This window comes from Camelus bactrianus, chromosome 8 (assembly GCF_048773025.1).
Source record: "Camelus bactrianus isolate YW-2024 breed Bactrian camel chromosome 8, ASM4877302v1, whole genome shotgun sequence".
Lineage (NCBI taxonomy): Eukaryota > Metazoa > Chordata > Mammalia > Artiodactyla > Camelidae > Camelus > Camelus bactrianus.
In genome coordinates this window covers 11,167,277-11,191,546 of record NC_133546.1, presented here as the reverse complement: position 1 = coordinate 11,191,546, position 24,270 = coordinate 11,167,277, and the positions used below count along the sequence as shown (strand labels likewise).

The window sequence follows — 24,270 nt, the reverse complement described above, 5'->3', positions numbered from 1 at the left end:
AACATTTAGAGATGAACAACTAGTAGATTGAGGCTAAAGGCATGGGGTAAAATGACAAGTATGCTGCGTGTTTTAGGTAAATCCAACTATAAAAATAGTGACTAGAAACTTTCTTCTAAAGCTTTTAGAAATCTTTGTCTAAGCAGTGCTTTTTAAACTCTTTGTACATGGAAATTAGCTCGGGATCTTGTTGAAATACAGATTTTGATTGCCTAAGTGTGGGGAGAGCCTGCCTGCAATTAATTCTGCTTTTCTCTGGTTCCTAGATGTCTGCTGTTAGTTCAGAAACTACAATTTTAGTAGTTGAGTTTAAAGAATAAACATGAATTTAGGGATAAATGTTTTTTGACTGATTTGATTTGGGGCAGGGGTACTTTTAATAAGATATTTCAGAATCTCAGGGAGACCTTGGATGAGCAAAATTATTTCCACCGTGAGATAATTGTAGAGTCAGTCTGAAGAAGCAAGTCAATGTCTGGAGAACAATTTAAATGATTTGCCCCAACCCCCAAGTCAGAGATTCAGCAATGGATCAGTGTAATGGTAAATTAAAATTTTATATGTATTTTTTAAATTAAACTTTCTGTTTTGGGACACTTGTGGGTTCACATGTAGATTATAATAATACTGAAAGAGCCCATGTATTCTTCACCAAGTTTCCCCCAATGGTAGCATCTTATATAACTAGTAAAGTATCAACCAGGACATTGATAGACTCCACCCAGATTTTTAGCAGTTTTACATGCACTTATTTGTGTATATGTGTGTTTAGTTCTGTGTAATTTAATCACATGTTGATTCATATGACCACCACCATAGTCAAGGTACAGAACCAGTTCCATCACCACAAGGATCATCTTGTTTCCACAATGTGTAGCCACACTCAACTCTCCACCTCCCCCCATCCCTACTTCCTGGCACCCACTAATCTGATCTCTGTAATTTTGCCACTTCAAGAATGTTATGTAAATGTGGCCTTTTGAAATTGGCTTGATTTACTCACTATAATTTCCTTGAGATCCATCCAAATTAGTGCTTGTATCTAGTAGTTACTTTTTATTTCTGAATAGTATTCCATGGTATGGATGTACCACAGTTTGTTTAACTGTTCACCCATTGAAGATCATCTGGGTGCTTTCCATTTTGGGGGCTATTATGAATAAAGCTGCTGAAAGTATTCGTGTACAGATTTTTATGTGAATGTAAGTTCTAATCTTTTTGGAGTAGTAAGTGTGTGTTCTATTTTATAAGAAACTGCCAAACTCTTCCAGAATGGCCATACCATTTTACATTCCCACCAGCCGTGTGTGATAATCCAGTTTCCACATTCTTGCCATCATTTGGTGTTACCAGTATTTTTTGTTTTAGCCATTCGGATACATGTGTAGTGATATCTCATTATGGTCTTAATTTGCACTGACCTAATGGCTAATGATGTTGAACATATTTTCACACACGTGTTTGCCATTTTCAGTGAATTGTCTTTTCATATATTTTGCTCATTTTTTTAATTGGATGGTTTATTTTTCTGCTGTTGAGTTTTGGGGGTTCATATAGTCTAGATGTAAGTCCTTTGTTGGACATGTGGTTTGCAGATTTTTGTTTGTTTGTTTTGTTTTTTTGCCAGTATTCTGTTAGCACAGGGTCTTTTGCAGAACAGAGCTTCCTGGTTTGGGTAAGGTTCCAGATTGAATGTATATTTGTTAAAGCAGGTGAAACCTCTTTTTCCCTCTCCTTACTATTTTCACTGGAACTTTAATATTGGAGTGCTGGGAAGACATAAAGCACAAAAGTGGAGCAGCAGTGGTTGAGGTGGGGCACCTGCCACCCACTTGGCCTACTTTGTTTGCCCGTAGCCCCTGAGGCGCTTGCACAGAGGCATTGATTCCTGGAACCCAGTTTGTAAAAGTGAATTAGGGTGTTGTTTATAGTAGAAAACATTATTTTAATAGATTGTGAGAAAGCTCATTCATCATGCCCATAATTATGGTATAGTGTATACCCTACACACATTTTCCTGTATGCTTTAAATCATCTCTTGATTACTTACAGTGACCAGTAGAATATAAATGCTGTGTAAGTAGTTGCCTGTACATCGCAAATTCAAGTTTTGCATTTTGGAACTTTCTGGAATTTTTTTTTAATATTTTCCATCAGTGGTTGGTTGAATTTGCAGATTTAGAACTTGATACTGACGGCTGAGTGTACTTTCCTTCACCCACCATTAAAAAGTAATTCAAGAAAGGGGGAAGTGTGGCTGCTGTTTGATAATATGTTCTCTGTGATTCTGTTTTAGCCATGATAGATTGACATACAGAGTGATGAATGATGGTGAAAAACGGATAGAATAAATTAACAATATAAGATGATTTCCTGTAGGCTAGGGAAACTGCTTTAAAGCATATTCTGGTCTCTAGCTTCTGTTATCCTAGTTAACTTTGCCAAAAGTCAATCCTGTGCTGATGATGTCTTACCTTTATGAAATAGGCAAAGACCAAAGATGCAAACAGTTGTTAGGAGATTGTGTAAGTGAAGTTTTATAACTGTTTGGATCAGCTCTGTCTCACACTCTGTATATTTGCATTATAAATTACCATCCTTAACCATAAAGGCAAGAAATTTTATTCAGAGTCAGAGACCTTAAGTTTGGTGACTTTTCTACCATCCATGACTAATCATTCTGTTGTTATTTGCTAGTTTGAAATGCAAAGGCTAAATTACTCAGCTCTTTTCCAAAAAATACATAGAATTTGGTCTACTACTTTTGTCCATATGAAATCTTCGATCTTTTTGCGTGAGTACTACAAACAAATCTGTCCACTAGGTTTGGAATAGGATTGAATATTATAACTCAGAACTATTTATTTTGACACAGTCTGGGTACTGTGTTTTAGTCAAATACACTGTGTGACACTATGGCTACTCTTAGTTACCATAAGGTCAGCAAAAATTTTATCTTTCTAGGCTCTAATAATGGTTGGTAAATGAACTACTGCTGCCTTAATTTATAAGCTTTTGGTTATGATTACCTTCTGTAAATTCCCCACTGTGTTGTTATATCAGTGATGGCAGGGAATTTGTATAGTCATTTTCAAGTAACAAACATGTACTCAGTGAATAATATGTGAAAAAATCTGTACTAAGTCATCTAGGGGCTACCGTAATGAAAGTTTTGGGTTTTCCAGATACTTAATATGGTAGTTTTATGCACGTTGTAGATGCTTGTGTTTTGTTTGTTTGTTTGTTTTTTGCAGTGGAGATAAATATGTGTGTGTGTGTGTGTGTGTGTGTATTTTTCTTTTTTTAAGAAATCAAAATACATGATTACCTTCTTTAAGGTTGGTACATTAATGCTTCTGCCCTTTTATATTTTCCCGGAGGCAGGGATCCATATTAAAAGATAGTTGTTAGATTTACTTACTTCTGCTAACTTGTTTACACACACCACACCTTCACATAGATTGCAGTATCTTGTAATTGTGGACCTTTATCATGGGTACATTTTTACCTTTGGGGGCGGAGTGCACAAAGATTTGTGTGCTTTGGAAACAGATAGTTTAAAGGAATACATTTCCAAATTCTTTCCTTAGGTACTTTAAAAATTCCTCTGCCCTGGGATGTTTTAGATCAATTCTTTACCCCAGAGTCCTTTAATTTGTATTTCAAATGTGTCTTAAGCTTGTATTAGTCGTTAATCATTAAGAAAAAGTTTTGCTTGTTGTATTTTATTAAAGAAGTTAAGGATATTTATATAAGTGCTTCTTTGCATTATGATGTATATATACACATATACAGAAAAGTGCAGAAATACAGTATGTATAGCTACATTTTTATAAAGGGGAGAACTATATAACTACCATTCACTTTAAGAAATAGAACTTTGACTAAACCTTCTAAATCCCCAAATGCCTCTTCCTGATGATATCCCTTTCCAAGTAAACAGCCTGGCTTTTATGTTAGTCACATCCTTGCTTGGCATTATAGTATTGCTCAAGGCTGAATTCTTAAAGCACTTGAACCTGCTTTTTAATTTTATATAGCTGGAACCCTATAGTACGTATTCTGTTGTGTACTTAAAAAAAATCATCTGTTTAGGATTCATTTCTGTTGTCTATCACAGTATTTGCTTTTTTTTTTTATTACTGTGTATATTCCATTATGTGAATAAACTGCAGCATATATATTCTCTTAACAGACATTGTATGTGTATGTTGTGTTTTCTAGTTTTTGAAATTATGAACAGTACTGCTGGGGACATCCTTACTTATGTATCCTGGTGCAGCTTGCATTTCTGTGAGAATGGAATTGCTGGGTTGTAGACTATGCATTTCTTCAACTTGGTTACATAACTCCAAAATAGTTTTATAATGATTGTAGTAATTCACACTCCCATTACCAGTGTATGAGTTTGTGTTGCTCCCATCTTTACCAATGCTTGGTATCATTATACTAAGATTTTTCTAACTTAATGAGTCCTAAAGGTTGTTTTTAAAAGATTTTAGTAAATTGCTTTTACTCAAGAAGTTAAATTCCAACCAGCATTAAAACTTGTTTCTCAAGGTGATTTTTAGACTCCTAAGGACTCATCAAATAGAATGAATTTCTGTAGTCCAAAGAACAAAATACATCCTATTACCAACTAAAAAATATTATGTTGCTTTATAGCTATTGTTACTTTTCTTCAGAGTCAGTATTATCACATCAAGTTGAACCTCAGATACTTGACTAAGCTGTGAATTAAATTTGGATTTATTTAGCTTTGTTTTATCAGGAACTGGTATGATATTTTTTTCTTGCTCATCATCTCCCTTCTCTCATAGTTGTGCAGTGACACTCCATGTCAGTGAAAAATAAAATCACTTTCCATCTCTTGCTTTTTTATTGATGTGACCAAGACCCTCTTGAGTGTGAAGGAGGAGAGGAGTTTGTGATTCCCCATTATCCTCCTTGGCTTAAGTGTTATGGAACTAGAATTGCTGTTGTGGAATTTCTCAGGTTCTACACTTCTTGGAAAACTTGAATCATCAGAAGTCTTGAAAATGACATAAAAGTAGTGTTTGCCATCTAAAAGAAAATGCCACTTGATCTTTTCACTTGTTTTGTAGTAGTATCTCTAACTTACGTATTGAAATGTTACTTCCTTAAGGAATGCTATGTTCAAAGATTGGCTCAAAGTTAACAGTAAAGATCTTACGGGCTCAAGTTAAAGTGTAAATACATGTTCAGTTTGTATTGAACCTTCCTTCCCAGTTTATATACCTTTCATTTCCTTTTCTTGTCTTATTGCATTAGCCAGAGCTTTGAGTATGATGTTGAAAAGCAGTGGTGAGAGGGATCACCCATACCTTGTTCCTGATCTTAGTAGGAAAACTAGTTTGTCACCATCAGGTATGATGTTAGTTGTAGGTTTTTTACAGAGCCTGTACCTGTAGACTCTGAACTTCCCGTGGGTGTCTGTCTGTCTGTCTGTCTGTCTGTCTCTCTCTCTCTCTCTCTCTCTCTCTCTCTCTCCCTCTCTCCGTCTCCTCTTCAGTAGGACAGGATGGCTGGAGTGGGCTGGACTTGAATATTTCTCTTCCCCCAGGTCAGTTAAGCTCTGATAAAACCGCAGCAAGTTAGGCTCTGGTTAAAAACTTTCTCCTGAACACCTTGTGAAGAAGTGAATGCTCTGGCTGTCTCACAGTGGTTCCTTTTCCCCTCCTTCTGTTGGAACCATGCAGTGTTAACATGTTGATTGCCCACTGTGCATCGGGTTCCCCCGAGGAAACACAACTGTCACCCAGATTTGGGTGACATGGCGATCTACATGTTAACTATGAGAATTCATTTGGTATTAGGTATAAAACTATCCTGAGACAGCTCTTTTCTCTTACATGCTACGGTCAGTATCCTTCAGTGGTTTGTACAGCCACAATTGTTATTCAAAGTGTAAAACATACTTCATGACGTTGGAGAGTATTAGGAATGCTTGTATTTTCACTGCTGGTAGAAGTTAAAAAGATTTAAAAAACATTTCAGATTTTTGTCTTAATTCGTCTCTTGATTTTCTAGTTGGTGATTTAGCCAAATTGACCAAATATTGTTATTTTAAAACAACTACAACATTTAAACCACACTTAATTTTTTTTTTTTTTTGCCATTTTATGTGGCAAACATAGTCTATCAGTGAAGGAAATTCTGTCCCACAATATCTTAATAGTGTTTCCAAAGATACTGTGGAAGAATTTTTTTCCTTAGTCTTTATAGCTTAATATTAAAACTGCTAATGTATTTTTGAAGCTTTGGAATCTTCATAGTTGGCCAGAAAGGCCCATTTATTGTGTTGTGTACTCATGATTCTTCTGTATTGTGAGTTTATAACCAGAGTTTTTGTTATAAATCAAAGAAAAGGGTATATTTGTTTAAAAAAAAAAAACTCACTGCATTAATTGCTTCTGTTACTTACCATTCAGTGTTAATTTAAAAAACTCTTACCAGCAACTTATAAGTTCTTTTCTGCCTTACTCTCAATATAATCATTTTTATAAAATAAAACTATATATAAGATTATTTTATCTATGTTTTTGGCATTGGGGAATAGATGATTTTTAATAAAGAGATGTCCTGCTTTTCACTAATTTTTTTAAACTTTTTTATTGAGTTATAGTCATTTTATAATGTTGTGTCAAATTCTAGTGTAGAGCACAATTTTTCAGTTATACATGAACATACATATATTCATTGTCACATTTTATTTTTGCTGTGAGCTACCACAAGATCTTGTATATATTTCCCTGTGCTATACAGTATAATCTTGTTTTATCTTTTCTGCATATGCCTGTCAGTATCTACAAATTTTGAAATCCCAGTCTGTCCTTTCCCACTCTTGCCCCCTTGGCAACCACAAGTTTGTATTCTATGTCTGTGAGTCTGTTTCTGTTTTGTATTTATGTTTTTTTTTTTGTTGTTTCTTTTTTTTTTTTTTTTAGATTCCACCTATATGAGCAATCTTATATGGTATTTTTCTTTCTCTTTCTGGCTTACATCACTTAGAATGACATTCTCCAGGGACATCCATGTTGCTGCAAATGGTGTTATGTTGTCGGTTTTTATGGCTGAATAGTATTCCATTGTATAAATATACCACAGCTTCTTTATCCAGTCATCTGTGGATGGACATTTAAGCTGTCTCCATGTCTTGGCTATTGTAAATAGTGCTGTTATGAACATTGGGGTGCAGGTGTCATTTTGAAGTAGAGTTCCTTCTGGATATATGCCCAGGAGCGGGATTCCTGGGTCATATGGTAAGTCTATTCCTAGTCTTTTGAGTAATATCCATACTGTTTTCCACAGTGGCTGCACCAAACTGCATTCCCACCAGCAGTGTAGGAGGGTTCCCCTTTCTCCACAGCCTCTCCAGCATTTGTCATTTGTGGATTTTTGAATGATGGCCATTCTGACTGGTGTGAGGTGATACCTCATTGTAGTTTTGATTTGCATTTCTCTGATAATTAGTGATACTGAGTATTTCTTCATGTGCCTGAGGATCATTTGTATTTCTTCCTTGGAGAATTCCTTATTTAGGTCTTATGCTCATTTTTGGATTGGGTTGTTTGTTTTTTTCTTACTAAGTCATATGAGCTGCTTACATATTCTGGAGATCAAGCCTTTGTCGGTTTCATCGTTTGCAAAAATTTTCTCCCATTCTGTAGGTTGTCATTTTGTTCTACTTATGGTTTCCTTTGCTGTAAAAGAAGCTTGTAAGTTTAATTAGGTTCCATTTGTTTAATCTTGCTTGTTCTTTTTAAAAATATTTCAAGCACTGAACAGTCAGCACCTTGCAATAGATCCTTGTGAATTGATACTAAAGGTGTCATTATTTTCCTAATAATGACTTTAAGGAGAAGGTTCTTCAGAAGGATTTGAAGGAACATCTTGTCTTTTTGCAGAATGAACTTACTCGTTGTCTTGGCTGAAAATCCTGTTTAGAAGCATGTGTGTGTGTTGGAGGTGGATTGAGGATCCTTTTCTCATTGGTCTTTGGGTTTCCAAGAAGTTTTTCAAGAGTGCAGTTTTGATTTAGTGCCATATATGATTTCCATGAAATTACTTTGGGTGAAATAATTGACTAATTACACCCAAAATTTGAACCTACTTTTTGCAACCATCATTCCATTTTAATCAATGTATGTTTGGGAGGCAGGTTTTTGTATGCTTCTGGGTATGGAAAAAATGGAAGCAGTGAGCTTGATAAGGACTCTTGATTGTGCTCAGGAAAGTAGGAGACTTTCATGTTCTTCTAATAGATAAGAAGGTTGAGAAACATTGATCAATGGAGTAGCTAAAAAATGTCTTCATAGGATAGATTCCTAGAATCATAATGATAGTGTCTTTAGTGTAGGTGTGATATTTGAGAAAAGTTTTGAAACTTTGGGTTCAGTATGTTTAGAAGGTTATAATTTGCCATTTGATTTGTTCCTTCATTAGTACGAAAATCCTTTTGTTATATGTTTCAGATGAAGTCTAAGGCATGTTGGCAATGCTTTTACCAAATTTTTTCCTGAATTTGCTTTTCCTTCTATGTAGCTTTTCAACATTATTAAACAATTTTTCTGTTATAACAGTACCTTTTTTGTTTTTTGTTGTTCAAGCTAGTTATGCAGTACTGTTTTGGAACTGAGGTCATTGGCAGTTGAACTGAATGTGTAGAAGTAGCCAGAGTAAATTCTTTCAAATGCTATTTACAGAGACAGATTGTGCAGTACCCAGCACAATGGATGTGCTGGATGTTCATTACCTTATCGTGAGCAATGTTTGGGGGCTTGTATATAGCACTTAAGGTGACATTCGTCTGTCAAGAATTTTAACCTTCTTATTTGCTTCCTTCCCACTCTTCTTTTTTTCATCAGTGTAAACCAGAATACAAGGTACCTGGGCTTTATGTTATTGACTCCATTGTACGACAATCTCGACATCAGTTTGGTCAAGAAAAGGATGTGTTTGCACCCAGGTTTAGTAATAACATCATTAGCACCTTCCAGAATTTATATCGTTGCCCTGGAGATGACAAGGTATGTTGCTTTTTTTTTTTTTAAGTCATTGCAATAATTACCCTTTTGGTCTTAATGAGACTCTTCAGATTATCTTGTTATTGTGTTATCATTTACTCTTAGTTATTCTGAATTTGAATATTTAGTTAGTGTACTATTCATGTTCCTTTCTTAAACAGAGTGGAAAGATGTAGTTCATTTTGCTGCTGCTTGATTTATTGAAGCAACTGGTGTTAAAGAAAGTGGCTCTAATAAGCTTTTGGAATTATACTAAAAGCTTGTTTATTTACACACAAAACAACTCAGAATTTTGATTTTTCGACTTGAGCTGATATTTATCTATTTAGTGTCTGTAAAAAATGAATTACCAAGCAATTAGTATAAAATAATTAACTGCATTTCCAAGTTCCTTTGTTATGGTGGAATTTTCTTAGTGCTAGAAGCAACACTGCTAGGTCTGCTGGATCTGAATGGATAAGTATTCTATACCGTGTAAAACAGAAGCTTTGGGCCCTGAGGGAGAATAAAAAGGGATTCGTTATCTCATATGTGCTCAAAGTTATTAGAAGCTTATGTATCTAGGATGCTGATTTGGAAATTTAGTGTCCTTTTTCTGACAGTTGATTGCAATGTTGATTAATAGGAAAAAGGAAGAATAGGTTAAGACTGTCATTCTAAGGAAGAGCCACAAAACTTAAAAGCTCACCACAAATCTTTTACATCCTCTCAAGTGCAAGAAGATTAAGTAGTTTTTATTTTTAATAACTATTACATAGCTGAATCAGAAAAGAAGTCTCATGTGATGGATGGATATGGAGATAAATTTATTATTGTCTCATTCTTTGTAAACGTGTTGGATTTGCTTCTTGAGACAGGTTTTTTCTTTTAATTAGCTTAGGTGCTTCGATAATTCTATGCAGGCAGAAAGAATACTTCTGATTTTTAAGTGACGTATCATAATTGAGTCTTAAAATAGATGCCTTAAAATCCCACCTAAAATAACGCATTTGAAATTTTATATAAACATGTTTTGAAGTAACTTAAACCGTTTGATTTAGAAATTTCACTAGTTTGGACTTGGATTTCTGTCAGTTACAATGAACAAATCAGTCTGGAATTTGTAGACTTCCTAATAATAATGTTTCTCATTTCTAACAAAGTTTAGGGTATAGGGATTTTTTTTTCTTTTAAATAACCATAGTAGGAAAGATTACGTTGAAACTGGTATCTCATTCTGTAAAAGAGAGGCTTTATTTGTTTGTTGGTGGATACCTAGGATGATACTTATCAGATGCTGGCTACTTTTGAAGTACTTGGTGAGTATTTTGGGAACTGAAATATTTTTTAATACAAAGCCAAAATATATTAGGCCCTTTCTCAGTGCCCACATCTTAGGAGAAATAGTTAAATCAGAAAGTGTGAAGCATTCTTTGTGTAACTTTTTTACGCTTTATTAGAAATATGAAAATATGCATGTTAGTTTAGCTTGGATATAGTTTGAAAATATGCCAATATAATACTATAAAGGATTTGAAGATGAACCAGGTATTCTTAAAATTCCTTATTTTGCTGTTATAAAATAGATAATTTAATAGAAGTTTCTTTTTAATACTTAAAATTTAGCCTCTGTTACTTAAATTGTTCTGGTAATGGAGTTAAGTAGCATTACAGTAGTCAGTAACTAATCTGCTTTTATATTATGAATAGTTGTGACAGAAAGTAAATTTGGTTAAATTCTTATGTGAGGATACACCCTCTCTTGTCATTAGTTTTAAAATGAAATTTTTTAAAAAAGTCACACAAGATAGGGAATTTGTCTTAAAGTTACTGTTTTTAAAGAGAAAGTTAAAAATCAACTGTAAATGCTGAGATGAATCCTGATTCTGCCTTAAAATCCTTAACACTATAACCATCTCATTAGAGCTCACATAGAAGGTGAAACCTGGTTGGCATTCCTGCCTTCTTTCTGCTAAATACGCCTTTCATAAGCTTGTATCTCCGTCAAAATGAACATATTTTCCAAGTGAGATAAGGTTAGTAGATGCAAAATTATAGAAACATAGTTTCAGGTATGGAAAGTACCATAGAAGTATTTTAATCCATCCTTCCTATCCACTGCCCAAGTAGCCTCTCTATGTAACGACTGTGCTAAGGTTCTGAAAGCAAAAAAATCAAAATACCTTTTTTTTCTTTTTTCCTCCAGAGTAAAATAGTGAGGGTATTAAACTTATGGCAGAAGAATAATGTATTTAAGAGTGAGATTATCCAACCTCTTTTGGATATGGCAGCAGGGATTCCTCCTCCAGTCGTCACACCTGTTTTGGCCAGTACTACTGCTGCTATGAGCAATACCCCAGGTATGTTGCTCTGATAGAGATTATATTCGGAATGGTCTACTCGTATGTGTCAGATGATTATTCAGATATGAAATAACAATTTGACAGTGCAGGAGAATTTGTCTAACGTCTGGTAAATGAAAAGAAATGTAATTTGAAGGAAGAATAAAATTAAATTATTTGTGTATAATTCTTTTCTGAAAATTAAATAGCTAAGTTTTTTAAATCCCTAGACACATAAATCAGCTGGGGAAATTGGTGTGTCAGTTAAGTTTTTTCCTGATTTAGACTTTCTGTAATCTTTTAAACTTTGCATATAAATCAATTTGATATTCATAGTAAATTGAGGGTACTTAATACTTATAGAGAACCCTGAAAAAACTTAATCAATAGAACCAAGAAAATTTTGCAATAATCTCAAAATTATGGGGTTTTGAGGAAAGTAGTTAAATGATATTTGAAATTTTTTATTGTTATCTAAGACTTACATTTGTTAACATTTTGATATATATTTAGTTTTTGGTGTGTGTGTACACACACACACTTTTGAACAAAAATAGCTTTATGTTTTACACACTAATAATTTTTTCATCAAAGATTGCATTTTGACTGTTTCCTTATGTCATTTAATTTTCTGCTTTAGTAAGATTTTTAATGATTTTCAATGATTTCCAAGTATTATAGGCTCTTTTAAAGTAGGAGCTTAGCTAATTGAGAACAAGTATGGGTAGCTCTTTTTGGTGTTTTTTTTCCTTAACCTACCTAATTCTGTAGTGGTTTTTCAAAATAGAGACAATAAAATTACATTAATATAAATTTTTACATATTTTATAAAAGTGGCAGAACAACTCTCTCTCTACCTTTTCAAGTCTTATTTATTTACTAACATTTATTGGGGTGGGTTTGATGCCTTTTCTAAAAGGAACTCCTGTGACACCTGTTACTCCAGCCAATGTGGTTCAAGGTTTACCTGATCCGTGGGTATCTCAGATAACAAATACAGATACACTTGCAGCTGTAGCTCAGATCTTACAAAGTCCTCAAGGCCAACAGGTGAGCAGCTTTTTTGTTTTGTTAGCAATGATTTATAACTCATTATTTTCCTAACGTATTGTTTCATTATGTACCACCTAAAGAGTATGTGTTTATTTTGTAAAAATGACCACACTATGTATGGTACTCTGTAAGTTGCTTTTTTTTTTTTTTTCATTTAGTAAGGCATTATGAACACTTTTATGTCATTAAAGATTACTTTATAAATTATTGATTCTACACGAAAATACTGATTTAGCACATAGTTTATGCTGAACATTATTAGGTGCTATTGTTACTGCAGTAGCAAGGCAGGGAGACCTTCTTTGGAGAAGATATCTTTCTATCTTAGGGGAGACAGACAAACGTTATTTAAATAGTGATATATGACTTAAAGTAGGGTAAATCTGTAGAGTGACTAGGTTTGGGGGAAGACGTCAGAAGTAGAATAGCCAAGAAAAGGCATCTTTGAGAAACTGCCTTTTATCCTCTATGTTCTTCTTCTCTGCACCTGCCTTATTTCCTTCCTTAGCACTTATAATACCTTATATAATTTACTTTGTTCTGTCTTTTCCTACTGGAATGCATACTCTTTAAGGGCAAGGATTTTTGTCTGTTTTGTTCACTGCAGTATCTCCAGTATCTAGGTTATAGGTAGGTATTCAGTATATTCTTGTGGAATAGATGAATGATGTATAGAGGCATAACAGTGTTGGTTATAGACAAGATATTTTAGAATTAAGTTGTCTGGAGGATAAGATGTACTGTGCATGTAAATTATTAGTGACAGAGTTGAATTGGTAGACCTAAGTGTGAGATCTGGGTTTCAAAAGATACAAATGGTGGACTGAGAAATAAAGGCTTCATATACTAAGCAGTAGGGAATTGCCAGAGACTTTTATGTTGAAGTCACATGATATGAACAGTAGTTGAATGATGAGAGAAGAATCTAGAGATACAGAGTATTTTTCTTTTGGTACTAGTGATAATGGAAAGAAAGTAATGAATATGTGAAAAAATTGTAAGGTTGTGGACTCTCTAAAAGGAAAATCTCAAAAAAAAAAAAAAAAAAGGAACCATTCTAATGGTTTTAAAAATGTAAAAATCAGTTCATTTATAGTCTTAGATGGGATTGAGTTTCTACATTTTTGGGACAGTTAGGAAACCAAATTGGATGTTAGGTTAAATTAATGGAATTACTAATTTTTTGTGATAATGATATTTTAGAAATAATTCATAAAGCAAATGTCATTTTAAAAGATACATTAAAAAATACTTTTGACAGGAGAATGGATTTTCCAGAAGAGTAGTATCAAGCGTCAAGAAGACACAGTAATCTATAAAATATGAAGTTAGAGTAGAGGAAAAAGTAGGATCCTTTAGAGGTTTGAACCTGGGTGACTGAAAGAATAACAGTGCTAAGGGGGGAAAGAGGGGGTGTCAGTGAGAGCAGTTAAAATGTGTGAAGGAGAAACGTGACATTTCCTTCCTTCCTTCTTCCCTCCTCTCCCTCCCTCCTTTTGTTCATCCATCCTGTTCTGAGCTTCCTAGTGCAGTAACTCAACTGTCATTTTTTTTTTGTATTTTCTTTACTATGACATTAGTAGTTTGTTGTAAATGTTTACCTGATAAGGTAAAGACTAGTTTGTTTCTTAATGCAGCTGTTTTAGGTAGGCATGACATTATTTTGTTTACTGTCATCTTGCATGTTGTTTGTACCTTCTCCCACTGTAAATTGAACTGTACTTAGATGGTGCAGATGTCTTGCTCAGCAATAGCTTTGCTGTTTTTATTTTTCTATTCTAAACAGATAAGTTTCCGATTTAACTTGGGTTTAGATCTTGAATAGGAAAGTGTTAAATACTTCTAGAATGTATGTAGGGTCTGCATAACTGAAATAGCTTCAGGATTTTCCTATTTCTAATTTTTAAGAGAGGGGTGAACAGGGGGAACAGATTTCTTTCAGCTCTTCTTGACACTGTTCACCTTTGATTTCCTTAGTTTCAGACTGCTCCAAGGGACAGATTTTTTTTTTCCTGTTTTCAGGAATATGTTATCAGATGGTAAAACTGAACGAGAGCAAAAGCAGTTGTTGTAAGTGCCTGTCCTTTTTACAGGGATTAAGGAGCTAATTGAAGAAGGGATGAAAAGCTTAGTGAAAAAAATCAGTCTGTTTGTGATGAGTTCTTTATCTGTTTATCATAGTATGATCATTTTATTTTGTTTAAAGTTCTCTGACTTCAGAAGCAAGACAGACTTATTAAAGGCTGTATTATATATGGCACACACACGTAAAATCTTAATTTAAAAAAATTGTTTTGAGTTAGTATATATTTTTTCTTGATCTCCAGACTGTAGAGTGATAAATTTTATTGACTATAAGTTTTGGATGGGCATTCTTATGGATAAAACCCAACCCCTGTTTGTACTAATTTTTTTTTTCCACCCTTCAGCTACAGCAGTTAATACAGACTTTACAGATACAGCAGCAGAAGCCTCAGCCTTCCATCCTGCAAGCCCTGGATGCTGGTCTTGTCGTTCAGCTCCAGGCTCTCACAGCACAGCTCACAGCAGCTGCTGCAGCAGCCAACACCCTTAATCCCTTGGAACAGGGAGTGTCTTTTAACAAGGTAGAAATTAAGATAACAGGACCTGTTTTGTATGAAGAGTTAAATTTTCTATACTATCATATAGATTCTAATTCTGTAAATTATATTTTTTCATAGAACTATTTTATAATTTAACATCCACTGTATCATGTAAGATGTAGATCTTACAAAAGGTTAAAATTTCCAAACGAAATTCAGTAATTTTATAATTTACACTTGAAACATTCTTTTGGCTAGAGATAACTGGTCAGTAAACTTGTGTATTTACTGTTAAGGCATATTATTATTTTTTGAAATTTCTCATTTCTTTTACGGATGTTACAAATATATTAATTAGGGTGTCTGCCCTATAATTTTAATGTGCTAAACTTAAAACTGTAAAGGATGTGAAAGTTCACAGGAAAGCTTCTTTACATAATTTGTCATGATTTGTTTTGCTTCATAAAGCAGTGTCTGTCAAACTGCTTTAAAGAAAAGTAAAGATCTGCTCAAATAAAATTTATAGTGTAGCATAAAATGATGAAATATATACATATTAAATGATAGAGATGATTAATGGGATGTCATTGACCTTCAGAATAGCATTCATAGCTTTTATTTGTGTGGAGCACTTTTACATTTGTTTCTTTCTCTCTCTGTTTTTTTTTTTTTTTTTTTTTTTCCCCACCTAGAAGTTGATGGATAGATTTGATTTTGGGGAAGATTCTGAGCATAGTGAAGAACCCAAAAAGGAAATTCCAACTTCTCAACTGTAAGAGTTATGTTTTTCTTAAAAGCCATCCTTTTTTCTCTTACCTTTATAAGCATTGGATAGGATGTTGCCATCTGAGCTGCTTAGTCTGCTTTGAGTTGAGCTTTTGACCGCTAACATCGGAAGGATGGTGGAATTGCTGCTTGTTGCCTCCCTGTATTGACTCTTTCTAAGGAAATTTGAAAACAGCTGGGATATATCAAAATTTTTTATTGGAAAATTGGTGTGTTGATAAATCTAGTGATATTTTCTGTATCTCTATTAAACTTTTAAATTATTTAACTCAATTGTAAGTATATTTGAAATAATAGGAAAGAAGCTTGCTTTTAGTGCCACTGGTCACTTCTAGGAAGTACACTAAATTCTGGGAGTATATCAGACTAATCAGAAGGAAAAAGTAAGAGTTGTAGGTGTTTTGTTTTTAAAGAAATGGGTTGTATGTTTTTATTTAGATTAGCAATTCCTCCCCTCCCCAAACAATTCTGCATAGCCCTAGGTTCTGGGTGGGTTCATGAGAGGACCAGTGGGAAGGAGGTTTTTGGAGAATAGGGGTTGGAAGGTGGGAGAATAGGAATGAGATGATGAGTGGGAAAGCTTCTGGGAATCTTCTTTCAGAGGTCATGAGTTTTTTATATTGTGGCAATATATTAAATATATATTTATATAATATATGAAAGTGCAGATAATATGCTTATGATACTCTACTTGAAAAAATTAAAAACTAGTATTTTAGATTGTGAATTATAAAGTTAGAAGAAGCATTTGAGATCATTTGTAGCATGTCCTGAACAATGTTAAGAATCTCTTCTAATAGTCTTGATAGTCCTAATAGTCCTGGTTTTTCTCCATTGCTTTAATGCCTTCTATGACAAGAAGTTAAGTAGTTATTAATATTGTATGATCTTTTGTTACTGAATTCTATTTGATTTGTTTTCTACACATTGATCCGTTTTGCTTTCTGAAGCAAGGAAACAAATTTGCTCCATTATCTTTTGAGACATAGCCATTCAGTATTTGAAGATAGGTATCATTCTTCCCCTTAGGTTTATTTGCTCCAGATGAAGTACACTTTTTTTCAACTGTTTCAAGACTTCTCACCATCCTGATTGCCCCCTATGGGATGCCCTCTTTTTTGTTCATGTCTTACCTTGTGGCACCCAGAATTCCAGGTGTATTCCAGGTGTGAATTTCCCAGAGTATAGTTAAATTATTATTACCTTTTATCTAAACACTGTTTCTGTTAACATACCTAATAATGTGAATGCTTTTCTAAAGAAAGCAGATTAGTTTTATATGATCAGTTTTGATTGTAGATTTCACATGTACTGATGGATCGACCATTTTCCCCACTGTCTCATAGTTAAAGAAGGAGTTAAAGAGTGACAATGTTTGAATACTTTCAAGCGTTTTTATAAATGTTTTGAGATTTTCTTAAAGTGCTCTAATGTGAAGAGTACTAATTTATATGTATTTAATAGTGTGAGACAGTAATATCAGATCTTCATCAGAGTATCTCTAATGTACTATCTATTGAAACACTATTGAATAGTATATTTCAATTTTAACATATTAATGTTCTGAGGTATTTTCTGTGTTAATATTTGTAAAGTAAAAATTACAGTAGAGTATGTTCCATTTAATTGGCATTTTGGGGTGTTCTTTTTGAACATTCAGTTATTTTCATACTATCTTTATTAGATTTTAAAATGTATATCCACTTGTTTTTCCTTTTAGTTCTCATGTTTCGGAATCTGTGAACAATTCCATTTTTCATCAGATAGCAGAACAACTACAGCAGCAAAATCTTGAGCATCTCAGACAGCAACTCCTGGAACAGCAACAGCCTCAAAAGGTTTATAACCCCCTCTTGTGGTCTCTAGAGTTACTGCTATATATATTCTATCATTTGGTTTTTTAAATTATGGTTATTTTTTTCACCTTCTTATTACTAGGAAGATCAGTCTTCTCAGGACCTTTACTTTTTTTTTTTTTTCTGTAATCAAAATGTGTTCTGACAACTTACGAATCCACTGAGAACATTTTAGAAATTAATTTTATATATTGGAAGTAGAGAACAGAAGACAGAGATGGTGTTTCACTATTTACAACTTAGAGCTTTCCTCTCTTCTCAGTTCCCTGTCAGGCAAGGTCATGATGTTGCTGTTGTTGATGGTGAAGATAACGAAATAGAGTGCTACCTTTAATTAGCTGTTAGTATGTGGCAAGAACCTTATTGGGCTTGATTACATTTAACGCTTATGAGATAGGCATTCTGAATCTCATTTATACTCTAGGAAATTGAAACTTAGTGAAAGGAAACATCTAATGTTAAAGTACACCAGTAGTATCATGCATATATCATCAGTCTTCAGACCCCACCATTGTTTTACGTGTAGCTGAGAACTTTTAAACACTTGTGAGGTATGTATAGCATCCCATGGAGTTGTAAGACTCGTCTAAATTTCAGGGATGATAAAATGTGAAGAAAAATCATACCTTAAAGTTGATAAAATATGTCAGATTGTTGTTAGGCTGGGATTAAATCTATTAAAAAGCCTATTTTCTCTATATGAGAAATATTTACGGATGTAAGGCTGTGTAGAACATGAATTTCCAGAAATTCCTTCCCACTCACACTTCTTCCTCATCAAACCTTTTTGGTGCTAATGAATTTAATACAATACCAGAAATATTTTTAAGTATGAGCAGTTCATTGTCAGATGATACCTACCAAGAGGAACAGAGAAGTATCTGGCCTCAGGTAACATCTTCTCTGATGGAGTGCGTATGTCTGTACGAACGTGAGGCAGAACCTGAGTTTCTGTGAAAGAGGTGCAAGTGACGGACTGTGGGAATGTGGAAGAGGGAAGAGCTACTTTAGAAGGGACAGCAAACCTTAGACACGGCTGGGGTCTGGACTTGTCCTTTAATGCAAGTAGTAAATATAAAATGGGTATTGATGTTATTTGTGTGTTGGAACTTGTCCCTGAAATTACGAGAATGGAATTCCGTATCTTGTTTTGAAGAAATAATTCTAATAATAAGTAATTGGAGTAGATATATTATTTTATGTCAAGAAAATAAAAATATATCTGCCCGAGAATTTAGAAACTTGAAGATAGAGCACAGTAAAGAACATTGGGATGTTGTTTAGAGAAAAACACAAGTTGTGACTTAAGGAAAAGAAACAGGTTGTCAGTGATACAATAAGAAACCACAAAGCTGTTACAGAGGAAGGAGGTAGTTGTAATGGGGGAATTTATTTCAACAGCAGGTTTGTTCAGCTAGAAACGTGTCTTTGTTCTAGTTGCATTTCAGAAGGGTTAGCAGAAGCAGTAGAGGTAATAGTACTCTGGACCAGCTTCTAATTAACGCCAAGTTACTGAAGTGAAAGCTAATGAAAACTGGAGAGTGATTTTGTTTTAAGATTCTCATCAACCAAAAAAAAAAAAGTTGATTGCTTTATACATCATTTTCAGAATTTTAGAAGGTACAGTAATAAGATCTCTCTGAAAGGAATAGACGTTCTTAAAGCTAAGAAAAAAGGGAGTAGTGAAGAAAAAATTCCTCAAAATAAGCAATGAAGAAAAGGGAATAGTGAAGAAAACAACTTTTCTAATGCATAAGGTGATTAGTATTTAAAACCTATGCCAAACTTAAAGTTGGAAAGTGTGTATCAACAGAGTAACAATTACATTTAATAAATTGTGTAATTGGCTCTACCAAACCAGTTGCCTTTAGTGTATTTAAGATAGGATGAAATATGCAGAAAAATTAAGCATTCTCCTTTAGCAGTAAGCTCAGTGTGGCTGCCTAAGAGTTACTATAGTGTCTTAGAGAAAAGACTGGGATTGCTCTTGCCACGCTGTTCATTGCAGCCTTGACCACGCGTGGATATGGGTTGAGGTCTTATCTAACGATAGAAAACCAATGGAAAGCAGCAGGAGCACTTTCTGAGAATGGTCCAATTGTGAAGGGACTAACAATCATGTCATGAGGAATGATTTCTGTTGTGTTGAGTAAGTTGGAGTTCATGATTTTGATAATTGTTTTATCGGGATATTCAAAAGATGTCACGGTGGGGAGGGTATAGCTCAAATGGCAGAGCACATGCCTGGCATGCCTGAGGTCCTGGGTTCAATCCCAAGTACCTCCACTGAAAAATCAAACAAATAAATAAACCTAATTACCTCCCCCCACCAAAAAAAAAAAGATGTCAGGAGTTACAACTCAAAATGAAACGCTAATGATAAAAATGATAAGACTGATGAAAAGGCTTTTAAAAGAATGTTAGGAGTCAAAAGATGATAGAATCAACCACTTAATAATAAAGAGCTGTCAGTGGGATATCAGAAATATGTAACTTATTTTGCTTCGGTTGTTTTTTTATAGAGGAGAATATAGTGTGAAGAATAGAATTGAACATGATAGAACCTAAGATGGGTGATACATTAAGAGGCTCGGGTTGCATTTCAGAATACTGAGGTTGATGTTGTAACGTTGTTAGACTCAAAAATCAGGACAGTGCTTTAGGCAGAGCATAACATGTGTGGATTTCAATAAGGTTTCTGATAAAGTCTTTCCTGCAACTTTTATAGGAAAAAAACAGAGGAAAGTAGATTTATAACAGATCACAATGTGACATTTATTGAATGCTAATCCAACCTTGAAGGAAGTCTCTGAGAGCTGCTGTTATCCTTGTCTTCTGTTTTTCCCCCCAGTATTTTTACTGATACTTTGTATGAAGACATTGTTAAAGAAACTAGAGATGTACTTGGGGAGTGATTGAAATGTTACGTATCTTGATTGTGGCAGTGGTTTCATAGGTGTGTACATCTGTCAGAATTCATGAAATTGTACATTTGTACATGTAGGATGAAGTCATTGAAAATTCACAGTCTGAAATTTTGCTTAAATGTTAAATTTCACCATTGTCATTAGAGTCTAGAATGCTGCTGTCTTTTTCTTTGCATTCATCATCTACTTTGTCTAAGAATTCTGAAATATGTTCCTCTGTCAGTTTTCTTCTCTTTATTATGGACAGAAAATGAAAAATCTAAGGATCTATTTTCCAAGGAAAGCTAAAAGCAGACTACAGATAATATCTCCAGTCTTACTTACACCTTCTTGAAATGTGATGCAGTATTTTTGGTAATGCAGTAAAACTGAATGATGATTGTTTGTTTCACTGTTGATTCACCCTTCTCAACAATTCCATTGTTTTATTTTTTTGTCTTATTATTTTAGTCTTTTTTACACAGTTGGGAGTAATTGATGAATAGTGATGGAATAATTCTTAGGATGATGAAATAGGGAAATGTTTCAATATATAGGACAATAAGACTTCTAAGTTAAGGGTCCAATGGACCTAATGCTAATTACAAGATAATAAAGATTTAGTTGACTTTTAAAAGTTAATTTTCTCTTTGTTCTTTATAAGACGTCTAAGGAAGAATAGAAGTCATGAATCACAACCTTTTAAAATAGGTAGAAGTGCTCAAAAAAGAAGCTCAAAAACTAAAATTGATTGCCGTGGATTCTGCTGCCTATACGAAGGGTTGACCATTAAATAGAAATTGAAAGTGAAAAACAAATGGAGTGGATGGTAGATAGGATGCTCAATATGAGTGGTAAAGTAAGAAATAAGTGATGTGATGGATATATGAGTACTGAATTAGGACCAAACAGTAAGGCTCAGGATGAAGTTGAAAATTATTTTGCTGTGTTGTTAAGAATTTTATTTTTATTGTACTATTTTTAAAGGCATAAGCGAGCACTGTGCTTAAGACACATTTTGGTTGGTTCTCACTATACTTATTTACCAACCTTTTGGTCAGTTCTGTGGCTGGAATAGAGCAGGCATTTAACTAACCGGTAGAAGTCTTTTCTAACTTTAGCTTTATTTCTAAACCTTGAAAATGTTACTTGTCTTTGGGGAACCTGTTCTTCATAAATTAAGACACTTGAAACAGTTCTTTAATGCTCTTTTTGGCTCTTCATTTTTGTACTGTTTTCTTTTCTTTCAGTTTGAATGTCATTAGAGTAATTTAAAAATTTTTATTGATATAACTGACATATAACGTGTAAGTTTTAAGTGTGCAACATGCTGATTTGATAGTTATATATTGTGATATGATTACCTCTCTAATGTCAGCTAACACCTCTATCATGTCAAATAATTATTGTTTCTTTTTTGTGGTGGGAACAATTAAGATTTAGTCTCTTAGCATCTTTGAAATTAATAATACAGTATTGTTGTCTGTAATCACTGCTTGTATTCCTTTTATAGATAGGGAGACAAATTGAGAGAGTAACTTTGTTCACAGTCATTGTTTGTAGCAAGGGAATGGTAGTTACGACTTGGTCTTTTTTGTTAATTATTATGGTGGTTCCCAACTTGTGTACCACCAGGAAGTCGTTTTATTAATCCTCAGCACCTAGGAGATTATGCTTTAGGAATTTTTAAACTAGGGAGTTATTTTTTCATAATAATCAGTTTCTGAATCTTAGTTAACACTGTAGTACATGTAATTGCTAATCAAGTTCATACTCATTAGCATTGTGTAAACAGTGTCACTCTATCAACTTGCTTTAACTCTAGTCCTCTGGGGAGAAAAGAGTTCCAATTTTAGCTGTTCCTCTAATTAGGCTTCATTGCCTAACTTTTATTAGGCTTTCTGAAATGTTTTGCTTATCTGAGTACTTTTAATATTTATTATTTTGTGAATTGCTAGAGATGGAGGTTGGGAAAGGCCCAAGTTGAGAACTGTTTTTGCTAGATTTATGATTTTGATACTGGGATTTGAGGTTTGTTTTGCTAATATACATGTACCGTGTGGCTTAGTTCTTTATATATCATTCATGATACAACCCTTTTATTCTTGATAGTTTATATTTTCCGCAGTAAAAAATTTATTTGGAGACTTAGTTGAGTTTACCATTCTATCCTAGTGTTGTAGTCTCCCCCTTTTATGCAAGTGTTCTATGCTTTTAAGTAAACTTGATTTATACAAAAGTGCCATTTTAGATTGATCATAAAAGCTGTGACATGGGATTTCTTCAGGTATTGGGCTCCTTTTTAAAAATTTAATTGTGATGTTTGCATATTTGAATTTTCATTTGTAATAATCATTATTTCCCAGTATTTATGTGTTTGTATACATTCTCAACAGGCAACTCCTCAGGATAGTCAAGAAGGAACATTCGGGTCAGAGCATTCTGCGTCACCATCACAGGGGAGCAGTCAGCAGCATTTCCTTGAACCTGAAGCAAATTTGGATGATTCCATAGATATTCAACAACAGGTAAAAAATAAATTTTTTCTGGGTCATAAATTTCTAAAATTAATTACGGAAAAAAATTGTAAAATATGTTAGTAATTTTTATTTTATGTAAAATAATGTAAATCTAAATGGTCCCCCCCCCCATTAAGCTCCATATGCTAACCATTTTACTATTAGTCATTAATGCTACTATGCTGACTATTTTGTAAGGCAGAATTATCAATATAAACTGATTCTCAACCAGGCATTTTGTTTGTTTCCTGTTCTTTTGACTTTCAAGGATATGGATATAGATGAAGGGCAAGATGGAGTGGAAGAGGAGGTCTTTGAACAAGAAGCAAAGAAAGTGGCAGTTCGCTCAAGATCAAGAACACATTCACGATCTCGTTCAAGGTTCTGCAGTATTATTAAGAAAAGCTGTGTGCAAACTTTTAAAATGTTGGCCTTTTTTTTTTTTTGCATCCTTTATTTCTTTACATCAAGATTAAAGGAAATATTTTTCTGAGAGTGACATCTTACATTCTCTCAGGAGGAAGTAATTCAGAACTTCAAAAACAGAAAATACTTGTTTTTAGTTGTGTGTATCTGTGGCCATTTAATTGAATAATTTACATGAGTCACAGCAGTGTTGGGAGACTTGGATTTTGGGTTGTACTTGATTTTAGTTAATAGTGGTGATATCCAGCTTAGGATATTATTGCTTCTGAACAACAATTAAATCAAGCTATGGAGGAACAGTGTTAGAAAGTCCACTGTATTTCTCACATTCCATTTCATCTCATAATACCAAAATGATCATAAAAATAAAACTGCAAAAACTTGTTTTTATAAACACCAAACTATTATAAAACACATCCTAAAAATGTTTGTCTTTTTTTTTTTTTTTTTTTTTTGTGGTCTTTCAGCATGGCTAAGACTTACTAATGTACATGTTTTTATCCAAATTTGAGTTGAAGGTGCCTTATTCTTAACCTGGTAAATTTTCTTAGAGCAGATATATATTGTTTTTGCTATAAATTGTCTTAAAACTTAGTCATTACTTTTTTTGTTGTTGTTGATTTTGGAGGGGGAGGTAGTTAGATTTATTTATTTATTTATTCATTATTTTTTAATGGAGGTACTGGGGATTGAACCCAGGACCTCATCATGCATGCTAGGCACCATGCACTTTATCACTGAGTTATATCCTCCCCCCTTAAAGTCATTACTTTTTAACATTTTTATGCCCTA

General features: G+C 33.8%; 1 protein-coding gene across 12 annotated transcripts in view; it reads left to right on the top strand.

The window, feature by feature from the left end:
* Positions 1–24,270, top strand: part of SCAF8 (SR-related CTD associated factor 8) — a 196,520-nt gene that overhangs the window by 34,840 nt on the left and 137,410 nt on the right. For 11 of the 12 annotated variants that reach the window (XM_074368120.1, XM_074368124.1, XM_074368118.1 and 8 more), the window contains 8 exons: positions 8,889–9,050; positions 11,233–11,386; positions 12,288–12,418; positions 14,851–15,027; positions 15,678–15,757; positions 17,492–17,609; positions 22,930–23,061; positions 23,321–23,433. In XM_074368120.1, the coding sequence (XP_074224221.1) occupies positions 8,889–9,050; positions 11,233–11,386; positions 12,288–12,418; positions 14,851–15,027; positions 15,678–15,757; positions 17,492–17,609; positions 22,930–23,061; positions 23,321–23,433 (1,067 nt within the window). The remainder of the gene's footprint in view (positions 1–8,888; positions 9,051–11,232; positions 11,387–12,287; positions 12,419–14,850; positions 15,028–15,677; positions 15,758–17,491; positions 17,610–22,929; positions 23,062–23,320; positions 23,434–24,270) is intronic. The other variant, XM_074368122.1, reaches the window with a different exon arrangement.